The following is a 21,302-nucleotide window of genomic DNA, read 5'->3' as shown; positions in this document are numbered from 1 at the left end:
GAGTTTACCAGTGTTTATTACAGTTTACTAGAGTTTATAAGTGTTTACTGGACATTTTACTGGAGTTTACCAGTGTTTACTACAGTTTACTAGAGTTTATAAGTGTTTACTGGACTTTTAACTAGAGTGTATTAGTGTTTCCTGAGGTTTACTAGTGTTCAACAGTGTTTATTAGTTTACTGAAGGTTTTTATTGTTTACATGAGTTTATTCTAAGGTACAACTGTCATTGTTAGTGATGCATCACTCTGGTTGTGTTAGAGTGTGTGTGTTTATTACTGGACTTTTAATTTAAAACCTAATGACGTTTGTGTGTTGTGTGTGTGTATCAGGTGATCTGAAGAACCCCAGTTACTCGATTCCTCGTGGCACCATCACAGCCGTCATCTTTACCTTCATCATCTACAACCTGCTTAGTGTTCTCATCTCCTGCACCTGTGACCGGTAACACACACACACACACACACACACACACACAATGAATGAAGCAGAGACTAAATGTAAAAGATGTGTGATAATGAAAGTGAATCTGTTGAAACATTAGGAGTTTATTTTTATCCCAGAACTGAAGTGGATTACTGAGTCTTCAGCGGATCTGAGAGCTAGATTGAGTAATGGTGTGTGTGTGCATGTATTTCACCATAATTTGGGGACAATTTTATATCAAAAAGTGATCCAAATACTTACAAAACCTACCTTTTGTGAACATTTTGGGATGTCCTCATTTGGGAAAATGACCCATACATAAATGAAATAATGTTTATTTATTTATTTATTTATTTATTTTTTTTATTCTAATAATGCAGAAAGTTTTCTGTTAAGGTTAGGTTTAGGATGTGGCTTAGGGTTAGTTTAGAGTCAGCTAATTAAAGTTAGCTTTATGTTATAACAATAGTAATCTATGGTATGTCCCCATTTAAATAGCTGAGAAAATGTTTGTGTGTGTCTGTGTGTGTGCGCGCATAATTCTACCACCCTCATGTGAAGGATCATGTGCACCTCACATGACCTGCATGAGGAAAGAGTCAAAATTTGTGTGTGTGTGTCACACTGGAGGTTTGTGGACTGAACGGTTCCTCTGTTAAATAGCACATGAGATTCAGATTGTACATTATCTAGACCCCGTCTCACTCTCCGCTGTTTTCAGTAATTGAGTCATTTCTTTGTATGCAGTGCTTTTTCTGTCCTTGTGGTAAATAGTGTCATATTCATTTCGCCATAAAGGATAAACATGAACCTTTTTCTGATTCAGTATCAAACAATGTGACCCATGCAACATTTTTGATTTTTCAAAATTTCATGAACTGAAAAGGAATGTTGATCCATTAACACTTTTTTTTCCCATTCACTGCAAAAAATTATAAATGAATAAATACAATTTTTAATGAGTATTTTTGTAGTGTTTTGCAGTAAACATATTTAAACTTTCTTATAGCAAGATACATTCACCATGACGAGATAGTTTGTCTTGTTTTTAGAGAAATCAACTTTCAAAATGTAGTAACGTTTATGCTTATAACAAGAAAAAACCATTTGACTGTGACATAGGGGGAAAAAAAAAAAAACGATGCAAAGGCAAAACAAGTTTTTTACTTAACCCATTAGGCAAATCGTTTTTAAATATAAACCGCACTTAATTTAGTTCGATTTCTCTGAAAACAAGACTTGGGATTAAGGTCATCCTGCTACTCGAGTCATTTAAAAAAATAATTTTTTTATTAGAAAATAAGACAAAAATTCACAGTAAGAAAATTATCTTTTTTCTAGGCTACACTTTGTCATTTTACTTTTTTTGTTTGTCAGTTTTGCAAGCAAAATAAAGCTCTTTTAAATATCCGCAGCCAAACTGAACAGCTAGTTGTTGATGCATTACTGTAATAATAAGTGCGACACAGAGAGAGAGAGAGAGAGAGAGAGAGAGCACTGTTTGAAACCAGCATAAACAAAACAATGCATCTGTCCACAGCGGTTTACTGTAGAATTGCTAACGATAACTTGTCTGTATATTTACAAACGTTGGTTTGGTCAAAAATTAGCTAAACAGGTTAAACAATTGACATCCATATTTCTTGTTTACAGCTGGGAGACACCAAACCATGGCTTTATCACTATATCAAGCATTACTCGTTCAGCAGAGAAAACGATTATTTAGAACGATAATTCAGGAGCTTCACACCTGCAAATAAATGCAGTTTCACTCCCAAAACTTTGCAGTGTATACATGGCCTTTGAGGCTTTTATTCACTGTAAAGCTTGAAAAAGAGTCTTAAATATGCTGATTGTTTGTGATTTTAAAAAAAATAAAAAATTCATCATATACAAGAAAAAATAAAAAATAAAATTACTAGGTGTTTTGAGAATCTTGAAGCAACTTAAACTATCTTGTCTGTAGTTTTGGAACGATTGAATATGAAAAGCAGAATTGTTCCTGAGTTACAGGAAGAGAAACAGTTTGCGATGGTTTCAGGGTCTGTGTTTATTAGGTAATTAAATTATGTCACTTTGAATGTGAGAGATTAAAAATCCATATTTTATGTTATTATTAAAGCCATCAATCTGTGTCTCGTCACTGTCATCTCAAAATACCAAACTCTGATCGCCGTGGAGATCCGCTGCCCGTTGCCATGACAACTGAGGGGGCTGGTTGTATATTAAAGATTAATTTACTTAATTAAGAGAGAATAAACAGTGTTTTCTGTCAGCAGAGATTGATGCAGTACACTAGTTGACCTGCAGGTGGCAGTGTCCATACACACATGTGAACATTTAAGGGCTTATTCTTTTATGGAATAAAGAGGTGCATTATAGAGAGAAAAAATTATAAGAAATATTTTGGGCTAATATCATGAGAAATACAATTTTACTTGATCTTTTGCAGTTAAACAGCTCACTGTACTATGAAAACACAGTGAAACTTGCAGAACTTAAAACATGCTCCATTTATTGAAGCCAAGACACAGAATCAACTCACTCTGAACTTCCACAACTTTTTGCCGTCAGAAACCCAAAACATCAACACATGACCTTCCACATTTACACATCAGTGATGCATGTTGGGTGAACTGTTGATTTAAGTTGTTGGTTATAAGTATAGAAACTATATATTTTAAGTTTTTTGCAGAATATTCAGATATACACAAATATATCAGTAGTTAGAGAGTGTTGGGAGAGCGACTCGATAGCATCATTCAGTTTATCATGTGAGTGGGCGGAGCTGCAGAGCTCTTCTCTGATTGGTGGATCTCTCTTCAGGATTATGGGTAGTGTAGTTCTTCACATGGAATTGTGTTATTAAATGTTGAAATAATGCAAACTGATGGCTCCAACAGGAGCATATACCATCGATTAACAACCTCAAGGCTCACCGTAGGTCTGTCTTTAAAGATTTATAAGTTACAGTTAAAAATCAGTTCACCTATGAAGAAAATGAATGGTATTTTTAATTCTGGAACCAAACTGTTGCACTCTATTTAGAGTCAGATTCCTGTGAGATCATTCCTGTGTTCATTTCAAACTGGTTCCATTTGCTTCAACTGGTTCATTAATCAGCACAGCTCATGAAAATTAGTCAGCCTGATCTCATGAACATTACGTGTTTGTAGCGTTTTTGCAAAATGAAATTACGTGCTTCATTACACGTTTGGCTGCATTTTCCCAGTGATATGTCCAGCGGGTGGCGCCAAATGCGAGTGAAATGGTGTCGTAATCAGACGAGGTTTTTAAGGTGAATGTTAGATGGAGGTTTTAATGAGTAAAACACACCTCCCTGACATAAAACTTCAACCTAAGGTTCGTTTACACGACAATGATGTACTAAAAACAGAAACGTTTTTCCTTTGCGTTTTTGAAAGGTTTCGCACACAGACGACAACATTGTCAAAACGATCCCCGTTCACACGGATCCGCGAAAACGACTAAAAACGCTGTATTATGCATGCCAGGCCAGTAGTTGGCGATGTCACTTTGTAAAGAAACTACGCGCCTGCGCACATAAACATTCTTCTACAGAGCGGTAAATACAAACAATGAAGATGGCGAAAGCATCGAGCAATTTTGTCTGGACGGGCTATGAAGTTGCTTTATTGCTACAATTACTTTGCTGGAGAAGCGTCAATAAACTCAAAATCTTGAGCAGCACAAACACAGTCCTGTAGTCCACCATTGTAGTTTTTAATGTCTTGCGCTTTGTTTTGAAGTACTGGCGCGCATGCCTATAGACTGAACACGTAAAACGCGTGCACATGATGTCATCGTTTTCAGAAATTCGCGTTTTTATATGTTTACACGGAGATAATAACGGCATCGTTTTCAAAAACGTGCACTTTGAAACCCGTTTTCAAAAGTTTGCGTTTTCAGGCCCCAAAATGCCGTTGTCGTGTATACGAACAGCCAAAACCAATAAAAAGTTTTCCGTTTTCAGTTGAAAATGTTGCCGTATAAACGGCCCCTAAATCTAACCAACAGTGTCCTAAAAAGTAAATGAGAGGTGAACAAAAGAGACATCCTTACCATAAAAAAACAGTTTGAAGTGCGAGAGTGCTTTGGTGGATTTTCATTCCTGTAAAGGCTGACTATATCATGAGCCAACAGCATTCGAGTGCGGCTTTGATGGAGCATATCGTAACAAATACACCCTTCACTGAACCTGTCGAGTCGGTGATTTGAGTCCGAATGAGGTGAGACGTGTCATGAATGAACTGGCAAACTTGGACACGAACTAAATGAACGACTCGCTCAGTCATCTAGTTTGTAAACGAGTATCTGCTGAACTACTGAACAAGAAGAGGTGTGTCATTTGTTCAGTTCGGCATGTGAGTCAATCACGTTCAACAAGGAGAGAAAGACAAGTTTACATCTATGCACAAAACATAATCCCCAATTTATGAATGTGCAAAAAATGACCGAAGACGTACAGTAAAAATTACATTAATCACGAATGGAAATGTTGTGCTTTGGTGCACAGTGAAAGATAATAATAATATTATTATTAACTTTTTCTCTGTCTTGGTAAAAGTTAAGCCAAACATTAGACAAAATATAAGAAGATAAGTCTTGACATTAGTGGTGAAAATGGTAATGTTGTTTAAACTCTCATTTTTAAGTGTCTTCATACATTTGTAGACATGCAAATTCCATTTCTCCTACTTTAAAGACTGACCAAAACACAAGCCAAAAGCATTCGAGAACAGGCTGTGAAGGAGCATATCACTGAGTGAATACACCCCTTCACTGAACCAGTCGGTCATTTCGTTTGTGAATGGATCCAATGTACTGGTGCACTCGCTCACGAATGACATGAATGAATCATTCACTATGAGCAAGGATCTGCTGACTGGCTGAACAAGAGGAGAATCTGCTTGTCGTTCATTCTGTTCGCGTTCAACAAGAAAAGAGACCGGATTTTTTATGAATAAAAGTGAGCGATGACTACATATTACAATGACATACGAACATTATTGAAATTCATATTATTTTTTAGGCTGGTATTCTTGTCTTTTTTTTTTTTTTAAATAATTATAGCTTGATTTAAAAAGTACTACTCAGCAGTTCACAGTATGATAGATGTGCTTTGTTGTCATTTGTGGGGAAATGCTTATGATGCTTAAACACTCTGCAGTGCTGAAGTCTCTTATAATGATAATAAGGGTAATTAGACTTGTTCTGGTCGTGAATGACTGCTCTTGGTTCAGTGCAGTTACTTAAAAGACGGTCATCTGGCGTCATCTTCAGGCGCAAATGTGTAACTTGAAGAAATGGTCAATGAACAAATTAATGAACGAATCTGAACTAATCTTTTTTGCAAACGGAATCAAAAGAATCGAGTCACTGAAATGAATAAAAATCACCACCACTATCTTGTTGAATGAACTTACATTTATTTTGCCATATCAATCGTCAAAATCCTTTGTTTGAGCGAGGATCTGCAGAGCGGCAGGTGCAACACACAGCCAGAAACAGAACAAGCTTTTGACACATTTTACCACATTTTGTCATTAGTTCTGCTGTTAGGAATAATAGGGTCTTTCCTACTTCCTTCTTGTTACCTCACTGTGACAGGAGGAGTTTAAGAACACTGAATAATCATCATTCATGATGCATTAACCTGTCTGATCTGATGCCAGTAATTTGTGGAAGTTTAGAGCAACTCGTTTTTGCTGTTCAGCTTGAATTAATGCTCTCTTTTTGGACGGGAGAGGAACTTTTGAGTTCTGGATTTTACAGTATGTCTGTATAGTACAGATACATACTGTATAATATTTTTCACTATATAATCCCTTTAAAACATTAAACTGTCTCTATTTTAAAAAGGTGTTTTTCTTTCATCTGTAGAAAAGAAGGAACAGAGATAGGGATGAGAAACAGAGTGGTGATACAGTGGTGTGTTAGATGGAGTGATAGAGACCGTGAGGTGAGAGAGAGGGATAGAAAGATGTGAGCGGGGCTTGTTAGTTATTGATCTCGTTTAATGATCCTGCTCGACTCGTCTCAGAGGAGCACTTAACTCAAGAGCCATTTCTCACCCCTTTCTGCCCCGTTCACACTCATTTTATCTCTCGAGGTCAACGAGTGGCTATATTGTTGATTGTAGTGGGTGTTGCTACTGCTGGATGCATTAATGTGATTGGTGGGATGCACAACTGGTCATACCTTTTAAAAATATGATCACAAAAGCGATTTTTTGCGGGGGGGGGGGACATGAAATTGACAAGGAATCAAGTTTTTCTCAGTTTACAATTTACATTCTGAAGGGGAAGTGTTTATTCATAAATTGTAGCAGTGCTCAAAGCATCATATCCTGAACACGAGCAATTAGCAATGTGTCAGACTCGCTTTTACAATTACATCCCGGCATGTGAGGGGATGCAGATTAATATGAGACATAATCGACAAATTAATCAGTAAAATATTTTCTAGTTGCAGCCCTAGACTTTCAGTCGCTTTGTCACTGTAAATTGCTCTTAATTCAGACACTATAAGTGGCTGTCCACAGAATGCATTTTTTAATTTTTCCTGTGTAAACAAGCCTTTGACCGTCGTGCTACATTTTGCTGTTTTATCAAGTGCATGGGCACAGTGTTTTAAAAACACTGTGTCAAGTTAAAAAGAAAGTAAACTTAAATACATCTTGAGACACCTGCATTCTGTTCCTTTGTGCTGCATCTAGCTGTTTTAACAGATGTAATCCGATTAATCGAAGAAATAATCGGCAGATTAATCGATCAGTAACAGAGTAGCTAGTTGCAGCCATAGACTACCAGTCGCTTTGTCGTTGTAAATTGCTGTCAGTGTAACAGAACATATTTTTTGCCTCGGTCTGTACTATTTTTTATTTTTTGTAGACATGCGCTAGACAGACATCTTTGATGGTTGCGCTGCTTTTTCATCACATCGCGCATGAGTACTGAATTTTTGAGATGCTGTGTCAAGTTAAAAATAACTTTTAAAACTCATTTCAAGACATCTGCATTCTGTTCCTTACTTTAACACAAGTACGTGTTCAGTCTGAACAGTCCTTTACTGCCACGAAATGTCTGATTACTCGATTAATGGAAGAAATAGTCGACAGATTAATTGATTATCTAAATAGTTGTTAGTTGGAACCCAAGAATTCTGGTCACTTTTGTGCTGCAAATCAATATTAGTATGAACTTTCCTTAATTCAACAGTGACTTCTGCTGTGAAATATCCGATTAATCGAAGAAATACTTGACAGATTAATCGATTATCTAAATAGTTGTTAGTTGGAACCCAAGACTTCAGGTCACTTTGTCACTGCAAATCAATATCAATATGAACTTTCCTTATTTCACAGCAGATGTCATTGTTGAATTATCCGATTAATCAAAGAAATACTTGACAGATTAATCGATTATTTAAATAGTTGTTAGTTGGAACCCAGGACTTCAGGTCACTTTGTCAATGCAAATCAATATCAATATGAACTTTCCTTAATTCAACAATGGCTTCTGCTGTGAAGTATCCGATTAATCGAAGAAATACTTGACAGATTAATCGATTATCTAAATAGTTGTTAGTTGGAATCCAAGACTTCAGGTCACTTTGTCAATGCAAATCAATATCAGTGTTAACTTCCCTTAATTCAACAATGACTTCTGCTATGAAATATCAAATTAATCGAATAAATATTTGACAGATTAATCGATTATCAAAGCAGTCATTAGTTTTAGCCCCAGACTTGCTGTAGCTTTGTTGCTGCAAATCACTGTTAACGTGAATATCCCTTTATTCAGACACTCCCGCTTTAAATATCAGATTAAACGAGGAAGTATTCAACAGATTAATCAATTATCAAAATGTTACTGCACCACTAGACTTCCAGTTGCTGCAAATCACCATCAGTGTAAACGCCCCTTAATTCAGACACTGCCAATGCTTTGAAACTAGTTAGCTCTTCTTAGAAAGAAATTACTGAGTCCCATCTGTCCATATGTTGAACTTGTTTATTAGTTGGGTCTCTTTTTCTTTCCTCCGTTCAGCCGTCAGAAATTATTTCATTCTCACAGCACACACACCATTTAACCAGGAGCCCATTCCAAATGGCTTCGATCAATACTTGGAACAGGGCAAGCTGAAAATGACGTATCTGTTTCTCTCCCTCTGTTGCATTGCTCTTCTAATAGTTCTGTTTGTTTGCAGCTGTCAGTATTTAGATTAATTCGGCTCCTGCCACCAAAATTAATACCTAATAAAAATACTGACTGCTGCATCTGCTAAACACACACACACACACACACACACACACACACACGCACACAAGGATGGACGCTAACATGGACGGACGATTGACGTTTTCTATTTTGTACTTGCTTCTGTAGTTTGTATGTGTGAGAGAGAAAGATAGAGAGAAAGAGCGACAGGCGCTCTTTAAGTGAAATAATTGTGTTCAGATCTCTGATTGGTCTGTATAATACTTAATAGAGCCACGATGATGCTATTAAAATCACTCAAGCTGAAAGGAAACGTGAGAGGAGTTTCAAGTAAAGAGACCTGATAGAGATTTGGAGAGACCTAGAGACAGAGGAAAAAAGAACAGATATTTATCTGACTCGTATTTTAAAAAAATCTTTCTATGTGATTTATTATTACAATTAAGTATTAGATTTACTTCTGTTAGCTATTTGTAAGAGGCACATTAGGCCAGAATGTGCTAGATTTTAAAGGACTATTTAAGAATAAATGCGTAAATATATCTAGGGGATGAGGTACATTTCTTTTTATTATTTTCGAACTTTTACAGTGATTCGCTTAGAACAATAAAAGTGTATGGGGCAAGTGTGCAGCATCATGAAAAATAATTTAACATAAATAAATCTCTGTTGAAAAAACTGTGGTGTTTAGCTGGTCTTTCACCACAGAGACCGGCTAAACCAGATAAGACCAGCAAAAAACACATTTTTAGCACATTGTACCGTTTATCCCATTTCACGTGTTCGCAGGAGAATAATGGAATAAAATCACTCACCAAATCTGGTTACTTTCACTTGAAATCTGAAAAGTAGTTCCACTCTAGAAGGACAACTTTGACCCTATACTGCTCAAATAACACAGATTTATACTGAAGAATTCATGTAAGTGCTTTAACAAAAAAAGCTTCACATTTTTGCTTTAAACCATCCAGTACACTCGCCCCTTAGACGTCCATTGTAAGCATATTTACTACTGTACAAACGTTTCCTGTGGATTTTTGCACACTGAGGGATCAGTTGAAACCTGTAACTGTTATATGGGTTATTCTGTGTCAAATCAACCAAACTTCAGAAACGTCCCTGGATGGAATTTATGCAGATAATTTCTTGGACTCTCCAAAATGTAGATTTGTACATTGCTTTCATGTGAATAAAACATGCTTTGTTTCTAGATTCAACATTATGTGTACTTGGTTTTGTTGGGTGTGAAAAACTAGTTTCATGCCATGTAACCCACATGTGGTTTTCGACCATTGAAAATGTCTAATATTTAACAATTTTCCCATGGAGCCACATTGAGAGCCCCATAGCTCTGGGACTTAACCATATAGGGCCTTAAAAATGAAGATGCAAAAAGGAAAGTTTGTTCTATACCAGAAATTAAAATGATATTAACATATCTGTAACATTTCTGGAGTTATAGGCACTCCAACTTTGGAAAAACAACACAAAAAAGTGTATTTTTCCCATTTTTGGACTGACACCATTGGTATATAAAGCAACAAGAGGAGCTGAAGTCAACTGATTTTAGTAATAGACTTACTTATCTCTGTGTAAAAATAAAATAATGATACTGGCACCATTCTAAGGTATTATTTTGACCTGTAGTTTTGCTCAAATCATAGGCGAAAATTGTTATTTTGACTTTTGATTACATAGTAAATATTGATCCATTGCATTTAATATTTTGGCTTTCATCTTCACTTATGTTTTTCTTTTACCAGTACAAAAAAGTATGATAAACAAAGAGTTGGTGACCTCTGGGTTGAACTGTCACGGGTTGACCCACGTATTTTTAGCATATAAAAGTATGCTGGGCATAGACAATGCTTGAACCTGGATAATAACACTCTCTGTCTGTCTCTCTTCCTCTAGAATTCTTTTGCAGAAAGATTATAGTTTTCTTAGAGACATTAACGTGTGGCATCCCTTCGTAACAATCGGTGTGTATTCCTCCACGTTGTCCGCCTCTATGAGTAATCTGATTGGAGCTTCCCGCATCCTCTACGCTCTGGCACGAGACGACCTGTTTGGTGAGTAAACGCAAAACACTCACACATTTTCAGTCATTACGCTACAGTCATTACAGTGTTAACACAACACATGATCACGTCACATGAAAATTCTTGTTGATTGTGTTGTGTTGTTAATTGTGGTTCATAACTCAAAGCGACCTTTGTGAATTTGGCACACCCCCTAATGAGCCTCATTTGCATATAATGTCTCACTTTCACCCTGTTGTGGTTGTGTTTTTCTTGGTGATTAAACATTCGGTGGAGCACATGTACACTGTTGTTCAGCGTGTTTAATATGTGCCATTTTGTGTGTAAGTTTGTGGTATATGATGGATGGATGTTTGCAGGATAAATATCTAGATATAAGAGTGATTGATTTTCTTGCTGTTTATTTTATTCATCTGACCCTCAGCTGCTGATATCATGATGCTTCAGTTGCTTTAAGTGCAAATATTAGGAGTGTTATTCAGTTGATGTGATCTGATCATATCAGTTGTCTGTCTGTCTGTCTCTCTGTCTCAGGTCGGGCTCTGTCTCCAGCTAAACACACATCTGGCAGTGGTAACCCCTGGGTGTCTGTTCTGATCTCTTGGTTTCTCGTACAGGTGTGTGTTTAAATGAATTCATGATAAAAAGAGTGATTTATTACATATTTTAATTTCATAAACATGTTTATTTTCCATCAAGTTTAGGAGTTTTAAATCAATTAGCAGGACTAAACACAAGTGGATTTAATAATCTCAATCACAAAATTATTTGCCCTTCCACTATTCAGAATTATTTTCTCACATTTGGGATGCCCTTCCATGTCCACTCCCACTGTAAAATGACCTTTCCACTTTATAACTCCCCATCTTACAATTAGAATGACCCCACCCAATGTTTACAATGCTCCTCCCACTTTTAGAATCTCCCCTTTTATATATAGCAAGATCCCTCTGTGATGGGGACCAATGTAGTCACAGATTAGAATCCCATATTTAAGGATTCCTTCATAATTAAGATGCCCCTCCCACTTCAGAGCTCCATATTTAAGATGCCCCTCCCACATCCTTATATAGGATAGCCTCTCCCACTTTAGACACCAATATTTAGGATGCCCCTCCCACTTTAGATACTCATATTTAAGGTGCCCCTTCCACTTTAGATCCTCATGTTTAGGATGCCCCTCCCACTTTAAAGCCCCATATGTAAGAAGCCCCTCCCACTTCCATATATATATATATATATATATATATATATATATATATATATATATATATATGATAGCCCCTCCCACTCCAGACCTCCATAGTTAAAGTGCCTTTACCACTTTAGATCCTTATGTTTAGGATGCCCCTCCCAATTTAGAGCCCCATTTTTAAGATGCCCCTCCCACTTCCATATATATGATAGCCCCTCCCACTCCAGACCCCCATATTTAAGGTGCCCCTACCACTTTAGATCCTCATGTATAGGATGCCCCTCCCACTTTAGAGCCCCATATTTAAGACGCCACTCCCACTTCATATATATGATAGCCCCTCCCACTCCAGACCCCCATATTTAAGGTGCCCTTACCACTTTAGATCCTCATGTTTAGGATGCCCCTTCCACTTTAGAGCCCAATATTTAAGATGCCCCTCCCACTTCCATATATATGATAGCCCTTCCCACTCCAGACCTCCATATTTAAGGTGCCCCTACAACTTTAGATCCTCATGTTTAGGATGCCCCTCCCACTTTAAAGCCCCATATGTAAGATGCCCCTCTCACTTCCATATATATGATAGCCCCTCCCACTCCAGACCTCCATATTTAAGGTGCCCCTACCACTTTAGATCCTCATGTTAAGGATGCCCCTCCCACTTTAGAGCCCCATATTTAAGATGCCCCTCCCACTCCAGACATGTTTAGAAACGAATGGTGACTCTGCACTTTAAAGGAATAATTCACTCAAAAAATGAAAATTCTGTCATTATATACTCACCCTTAATGTCGTTCCAGACCTGTTTGACCTTCTTTTTTCGTGAATCACAAAAGGAGAAATTTTGAAGAGTCTTCATGCAGCTCTTTCCATACAGCGTCAGTTCATATTAACCACATCTGCCAAGCTGCTAAAAATACAAAAACACCATAAATGTCATAAATGTACAATAGTGTCTTAAAGTATTGTATAAATGAGTCCACATAACGTGTCATTATAGAGTATTCCAAGTCTTCTGAGGTCATACGATAGCTTTGAGTTGCATATGCTTATGATGCACAAGAATTGAAGTCATTTGTGCGCCAGTGATGTCAAACCAGGTGTGGCCTGTCAACATGCCATTTTTAAATCTAAACGCAGGCTTATGAAGTTTTCGAGCTGCAGTGGAGGGGAAGATTATTAGTGAATAACTGATTATGTTCCTCAATCCTCACATAAAACTGTTTTATAGCTCCAGATGACTTAGAATATAGCACACAAATCACATTATGAAATGTACGATACTTTGATATGGTGGCTTTTTTTCCTTTTTGGAGCTTGACAGACGTGGTTGTAAAGGAACAAGGTTACATTTTCCATAATGCATCGAGAGTGTCTCTTATAAAGAAATGCTGACTCCGTGCAATGTTTCCAGATGTATTCTCGACATCCAAAATACATTCAGAAACCTGGATACGATTCTTGAGTTTGACCGTGACTTCCTCTCGCCAGAGTTCCGATGGAAATGCGCCCGCAGCTCCGCCTCGTAAATGCACAATTTATCTCCAACACTTAAATTAGTCTTAGAGTTATATATGATGGTGTTAAAAAGCTGAACACTAAATATGAGGGATAATGCACAGCCAATATCTTAATAACACTCACTGTGAGTTAGAGCAAAAGCACACACAAACACACAAAAACAAACACACACACACTGCTGTTAGAGACTGTGAGAGAGATGTAAAATATAGTGAAATAATGGCTCTGTTCCTCAACCTTGTGAGCTGCCTAAATAGGCAACATTTTAAGACATCATAGGAGCACTCCCGTCATGAAGGCTGTGGGTAGGTAGAATGATTATGATAAAATCACATGCTAAAGTCAAACTGTATATGAATCAGTTGTGTGTGAAGTCTCTCATGAGCTTCACGTGAGTGATTGTTTTTTTTTGTGTGTGTGTTGCACAAGTTGCTGCCTGTGTAGAGTGCTTCAAATCAGCCACTTGTGAGGTTCCGTGTCATTTAGGAAGCTGCCTGTATAGACTGTAGACAGCAAGGCAGCTCACTAGGTTTTGGCGCAGAGCCATAGAAATGGAGATGACTGTGTGTGTGTGTAAAGGTCACTTTAAACTGTGGACTTCCTACTAAAAATGATGACCAATTTCTCTCTCTCTTTCTCTCTCTCTAGCTGGTTTTATTCTCTGGTAAATTGAACACTATTGCGAGTATCGTGACCATATTCTTCCTGCTGGTGTACGCCGCTGTAGATTTGGCCTGTCTGGCATTGGAGTGGGCGTCCGCCCCAAATTTCAGGTGATTATATCTGTCTCTCTCTCTCTGTCTGTCTCTCTTTGTGTTTATCTATCCATCTATCATTCGGTCGGTCATTTGTACTACGTTCAATCTATCGTTCGTTCGATCTAATTGTACTAATGTTTGTTCTATTTATTGTTCACTTTCGTTTATTCTGTTGTTCGTTCTCTCATTCTATCTATCAATCGTTCGTTCGTTTGTTCCTTCTTTTTTCGTTCGTTCGTTTCGATCCATCATTCGATCTATTGTCCTATCACTCAATAAATTGTTCTATTGTTCGTTCTATCTATCGATCAATTGTTCGTTCATTCTTTCGTTTGATCTTTTTATAATTCGTTCTATTGTCGAGCCATCATTGTCTATCATTCTATCTATCGTTTGATATTTTCATTCACTCTTTCGTTTATTCTGTCGTTCGTTCTATCTTTCCATCTATCAATCGTTCGTTCCTTTGTTCCTTCTATTTTCCGTTCCATTTGATCCATCATTCGATCTATTGTCCTACACTTCATAGATTGTTTGTTCTATTTATCGTTCGGTCTATCGTTGAGCCATCATTCAGACTATCATTCTATCTATCGTTTTATATTTTCGTTCGTTTGTTCTGTCGTTCGTTTTATCTATCCATCAGTCGTTTGTTTGTTCATTCGTTCTTTCTATCGTTATACACTACCGGTCAAAAGTTTTGAAACACTTACTCATTCTTTATTATAATTTTTTTTTCACATTTTAGAATAATAGTAAAGTCATTCGAACTCGAGTGCGCACCAAAACTTCTAGTGTGAAAGCACCCTTTATGATCTCATCATTTACTCACCCTCATGCCATCCCAGATGTGTATGACTTTCTTTCTTCACCAGAACACAAATAAAGATTTTTAGAAGAATATTTCAGCTCTGTAGGTCCATACAATGCAAGTGAATGGTGACCAGAACTTTAAAGCTCCAAAAAGAATATAAAAGTAATCCATAAGACTCCAGTGGTTTATTCCATGTCTTCAGAAGTGATATGATAGGTGTGGGTGTGAAACTATAAATCTCCATTTTCACTTTCACATTCTTCTTCTTTTGTTTTTGGAGATTCACATTCTTCGTGCATATCACCCCCTACTGGGCAGGGAGGAGAATTTATAATAAAAAGTACTTAAATATTGATCTGTTTCTCACACAAACCTATCATATCACTTCTGAAGACATGGATTAAACCACTGGAGTCTTATGGTAGGGGCCTTTGTGTGATTTACTGAGCTTCAAAGTTCTTGAAATTTGTTCAAAGTTCTTGGCCATTAAAACTATGGAATAACATAAATGGAACTATGGGAATTATGTTGTGACTAAACAAAATCCCAAATAAATCAAAACTGTGTTATATTTGAGCATCTTCAAAGTAGTCACCCTTTGTCTAGAATTTGCAGACATGAACTCTTGACATTTTCTCAAGCAACTTCTTGAGGTATCACCCTGAGATGCTTTTTAAACAGTATTGAAGGAGTTCCCATCTATGTTGGACACTTATTGGCTGCTTTTCTTTATTATTTGATCCAAGTCATCCATTCCAAAAACTTTTTTTTTTTTTAATAAAATGTTAGTTTTATAATGAAATAAATTAATATGGTGGCACAATTATATTTTTGTCTATAAAACTAATTTCAAACATTTAAGCATACGCCTTCAGATCAAAAGATTTTTAAGATCACGAGAAACATTTCAGTCAAGTGTTCAAAACTTTTGACCGGTAGTGTATGTATTGATCGATTGTTTGTTCGTTCTGTTGTTCAATCCATCTTTTGTTCTATCTTTTGTTCGATATATCGTTTGTTCTACATTGTTCGTTCTGTCTGTCGATCAATTGTTTGTTCATTCGTTTGTTCTATCTATCATTCTATCTGTCATTTGATCTATCTATTTAGCGTTTGTTCGATCATCATTCAGTCTGTCATTCTATCTATTGTTCATTCATGTTTGTTTTATCTATCCATCAATCGTTTGTTCTGTCTATCGTTCTATCGATTGTTCATTCGTTCATTTTATCGAAATGTTTGTTCGTTCCTTGTATTGTTAGTTTCTCCTATCGTTAGAGCCATCATTCAGTCTTTTGTTCGATATATCGTTTGTTCTACATTGTTCATTCTGTCTGTCGAACAATCATTCATTCATTCGTTTGTTCTATCTATCATTCTATCTGTTGTTTGATCTATTTAGCGTTCGTTCGAGCCATCATTCAGTCTGTCGTTCTATCTATTGTTCGATATATTGTTCGTTTTATCTATCCATCAATCATTTGTTCGATCGTTTGTTCTATCTATCGGTTGTTCGTTCATTCGTTCGTTTTATCGAAATGTGTATTGATTGATCGTTTGTTCTATTGTTAGAGCCATCATTCAGTATATTGTTCGATATATCGTTTGTTCTATCGTTCGGTCTGTATCGATCAATCGTTCGTTCATTCATTTGTTCTATGTATCATTCTGTCTATCTACTGTTCAATCTATTTATTGTTATATTTATTGTATCTTTCAGTATATTGTTTATTCATTCGTTCATTTGTTCTATCGTTAGTTTTATCTATCATAAATCTTTTGCTCTATTGTTTGTTCTATCATTCTATCAATCGATCATTTGTTCGTTCATTCTGTCATGTGTCAATCGATCGTTTGTTTGTTCGTCGTTTATTCCATCTATCGATCAGTCTATCATTCTATCGATCGATCATTTGTTCGTTCATTCGTTTATTCTGTCACGTGTCAATCGATCGTTTGTTTGTTCGTCGTTTATTCTATCTATCTATCGCTCAATCTATCATTCTATCGATTGATCATTTGTTCGTTCATTCTGTCATATGTGTCGATCGTTTGTTTGTTCGTCGTTTATTCTATCTATCTATCGCTCAATCTATCATTCTATCGATTGATCATTTGTTCGTTCATTCTGTCATATGTGTCGATCGTTTGTTTGTTCGTCGTTTATTCTATCTATCGCTCAATCTATCATTCTATCGATTGATCATTTGTTCGTTCATTCTGTCATGTGTCGATCGTTTGTTTGTTCGTCGTTTATTCCATCTATCGATCAGTCTATCATTCTATCGATCGATCATTTGTTCGTTCATTCTGTCACGTGTCAATCGATCGTTTGTTTGTTCGTCGTTTATTCTATCTATCTATCGATCAATCTATCATTCTATCGATTGATCATTTGTTCGTTCATTCTGTCATATGTGTCGATCGTTTTTGTTCGTAGTTCATTCTATTGATCTATCTGTCTGTCTATCTCTCTATCTATCGATCAATCTTTTATTCGTTCTATCGATCAATTGATCTTTTTCCTTTGTTTATCGTTCATTCTGTCTATCTTTCTATCTATCTATTGATTGATTGGTCTCTGTCTGTTTGTCTGTCTGTCTACCTAATAATGTATCTATCTCATTATACAGAATATCTGCCTATCAATAGTTTTTCATTTTAGTCTTTTTTATAAACTTCTTTTTCAAAAAGTGTAACTTTATGCTTATGATGAAAATGTCCTTTAAATGTTTGATGAAACAATATTTATATTATTTGCAAATATTACCATTTAAAATAACTTCTGACTAAAGAACTGCTGGTCTCTGGATTACTAATTTAAATCACCTTTTGTTTGTAACCATATTTTTATGCAGTTGTAACACTACTCAAATTATGTGTACAAATGTTTCACATGACTTCACTACATGCATGTTTAATCCAATTTTGTGTAAAAAAATGTGTCAAGAAGAGATGTTAAAAATCATGGTTGATATTAATTCTCGTTGATTCGTCACACAATTACACATCGTGTTTTGTATTATGGACATTTTGAGACATGCAAAAGATCATAGAGTGTTCCTCCATGCATTAAGAAAATTCTGTGCAGAAAATACCCTGTTCTATACATACTGCATACTGAAGAAGTACCGGCAGTAACAGTAATGTGGTAACCATGTTTTGTCTTAATCAGTATTAACAGTGTGCTGGCTAATTGACTCGAGGTTAGAGGTCAAAGTTAAACAGTCAGTGCCAGCTCTCTGCTCTCCAGCATTTCTCAACCACTGATTGGCTGAGTGTTATGGAGGCAGGGCTTCCCTGCTGCTGTGTTTATCCTGTTTGCGTGTTGTGTCTTCAGAGGCATGTTAGATTGAAAGCCATTTAGCGTTCACATCTCCAGAGAGACGCGCGTGATTAGCATTGCTAATTTAGCTTAAACACTTCAAACTTTATCAACAATACATGGCAGAGCAGAGTGCGTGCGTTTGTGTGTGTATGCTGGAAGGGCACTGGACTGCTTGCAGTCATAAAATCGGGCCAAAATGAGCCATGCTTTTGTGTTTCGACTTTTTCCACTTTGGTTTGGTTCTGAAAGTGTGTGCACGTTCATTTATCTATACTTTGTGTGCAAAATTATCCTCATAAGTTCACTAAATCCGACAAAACCTCCCTTACTTATATGGGTTCATATAAGTAAATAATGTTTATTTTCAGTTTTCTTTTAATATCAGGGTTGGTCTGTGCTCTCAAAAAAAAATATTTTGGCCAGTTTTTAAGGTTTACGCATTTGAATTACAGTTTCAAAATTCCATCAAATTGCATAATTTTTAACAAAATGAAATTAATAAAACGTAAAGTATTTTATAATTTTGTTTCATTTTGTTAAAGATTTCACCATTCAATTTGAGGGAATTTCATTTTGAACTGAAATGTGTAAATCTTATAGAGTTGCGCGGTATACCGGTACCAACGAAATATTGCGATACCAAAACATTTAAAATGGTACGATATCATCTTGTTGTTAATTTCAGTACCATATTGAAGTATGCTGCCATTAGCAAAATGTATTGTAATGTGAGAGTTTTGAGATGAAATCAAATATTATTTGAAAATAATAATTAAAAAGTCTCGATATTGCCAAATGTGATCATTAAACAGCAGAAGGATGCCAAATAATGAAATAATATAGTCACATGCGTGCCACATAACGAATGAGAGGCGCCGTCCAGCTCTGCCATCTCCTCCACACACACAAGCAGGTGCGCACACAAACGCAACACACACTACTAATGCTTGATTTTCATGCAGTGTGTCCAATAGTATCCATCTGCAGAGCCACAGAGCAATGTGTTTAGTGTATAATCGACCGTAAACTCTCAAATGACCGTTTTCACCATTGCAGCTCGGAGATTTCATGTCGCGAGTCGCAGGAAGCTTGATATAACGAACCCTTCAAAAACAGGAAGAACTTCAGAGGACTTTCAAAATAAAAGTCCTGCTTAAATAAGATCTTTATTCAACAGGATGCGTGAAATTGAAGACATTATATGTACATTTGATTAAAGCTGTACAGTATGTATTTGATCATAACATTTAATTCAAACATTTAATCCAGAAAAATTAAAAAAGGCGTAATTTGTATCTATATGACTTTATGCAATACTTTTTAGCAAGAAAGTAATTTTCTGTGTAATTTCATCAAAAATCTGTGTTTTTATTTTATGTATTTTTTTTATCGAGTTAGTATTGATACTGAGGTACCAGCGCCGGTATTGTACCGAAGCCAAAATTTTGGTATCGGAGCAACGCTAAAATCTTTAACAATATTTTTTAGTGTTAACTACCATATGATATGATACACTTTTGACACAAATGTGACTGAATTTATGTTTCTCATGATCTTAATAGTCTTTTGATCTAAAGGCTTATGCTAAAATGCCTAAAATTCGTAGACAAATCTAAAATGTACTTTCTTTACAGAACTAAAATACAGAAAAGTTCTTCAGAAAACTTTGAAGAAGTCCAAATATAAGAGAGTTTTTAATTTTTAAACATTTTTAGTCACTAAATAGTTCCCTTATTTCCATTTGTGTTATTCAATTGTTTTGATGACTTCACGTTTATTCTAAAATGTGGAAAATAATAACAAGGTGTGTCCAAACCTTTGAGTATATCACGATTCAATATATCACGATGCATCTCGATGTCATGATTAGATTGAATATGCACCAGACATGCACGAGAGAACTTGCGTGTCCATGCGATCAGATCTGCAAATTCAGTTTGAAACTCAGTTTTAGTTTTTGCTTATTTAGACAAGCTGTTTCTTTATTGATATGATGCACACATAAATAAAAAATATCAGTACAAGTATTGATTCAATATCGTGAGCAAAAGAATCACAATACTGTAGCTTCAAGTCTGCATCTGGTTTTGTTGAATGTCTGTTCTTTCCATCGCCAAACTTGCTTCAATGTTGTCTGGACTCGATTTGATGTAATCAGACTTCTGTCTGATTTTAGAGATGCCAAGAATAGCTGTTTGTCCAACAGTGAAATAATTCTGATGGATTTCCAATCCGAAATCAAACACAAACCATGAAGACACAGGAGAACTCTAGAGGAGATCCATATATTTCTGTATTTCTGTGCTTGTGTTGCTCAAGGATTAATGGTGATCTTTCACTCCAGCGGTTTGAGTTTGGACTGAATTCACGTCGTGTGCTTTCTGTTTTGGCAGACGTGTGAGTCTGAAAGACTGTGTGTGTTCAGAATTAATGAGATGAAACCGAGAGTAAAACTGGAAGGATGAGACTGGGAACAATCTGACAGACACTCATCAATCAAAATTTAAAGACAAAAGTGGAGAAGAGATGAAAGGCAATGAAATGCAAGAAAACTAAATTTTATTTGTAGGTGCTTTCACTCGTACAGTGTTTTTCTGTTCAGGGGGTCGTGTGTAAAAATGTAGTCATACTTTCGACTATCAGTATGAAGTCGGGTCCAGACTGCAGCTTATTCTGACCAAAAACTGCCCACTTACACGGGATAAGTCTAACTGATATGTAAAGTGACCAATCACAGTTCACCCCAATTTGGAATGCCCAATTCCCAATGCGTTCTAAGTCCTCGTGGTGGCGTAGTGACTCGCCTCAATCCGGGTGGCGGAGGACGAATCTCAGTTGCCTCCGCGTCTGAGACCGTCAATCTGCGCGTCTTATCACGTGGCTTGCTGAGTGCGTTACCATGGAGACGCAGCGCGTGGAGGCTTCACGCTATTCTCCGCGGCATCCACGCACAACTCATCACGCACCCCACCG

The 21,302-nt window shown here is 36.5% G+C and overlaps 1 protein-coding gene across 1 annotated transcript in view; it reads left to right on the top strand.

Moving 5' to 3' along the window:
* The window catches only part of zgc:153039 (uncharacterized protein LOC767698 homolog), a 51,837-nt gene that overhangs the window by 17,471 nt on the left and 13,064 nt on the right, over nucleotides 1–21,302 (top strand). Inside the window, exons 6-9 of the mRNA XM_051679497.1 lie at nucleotides 332–443; nucleotides 10,583–10,740; nucleotides 11,245–11,327; nucleotides 14,078–14,202. Coding sequence (XP_051535457.1) covers nucleotides 332–443; nucleotides 10,583–10,740; nucleotides 11,245–11,327; nucleotides 14,078–14,202 — 478 coding nt within the window. The remainder of the gene's footprint in view (nucleotides 1–331; nucleotides 444–10,582; nucleotides 10,741–11,244; nucleotides 11,328–14,077; nucleotides 14,203–21,302) is intronic.

This window comes from Myxocyprinus asiaticus, chromosome 39, assembly GCF_019703515.2.
Source record: "Myxocyprinus asiaticus isolate MX2 ecotype Aquarium Trade chromosome 39, UBuf_Myxa_2, whole genome shotgun sequence".
Lineage (NCBI taxonomy): Eukaryota > Metazoa > Chordata > Actinopteri > Cypriniformes > Catostomidae > Myxocyprinus > Myxocyprinus asiaticus.
The sequence above is the reverse complement of the archived record's forward strand: the minus strand, read 5'-3'. Positions and strand labels throughout refer to the sequence as shown.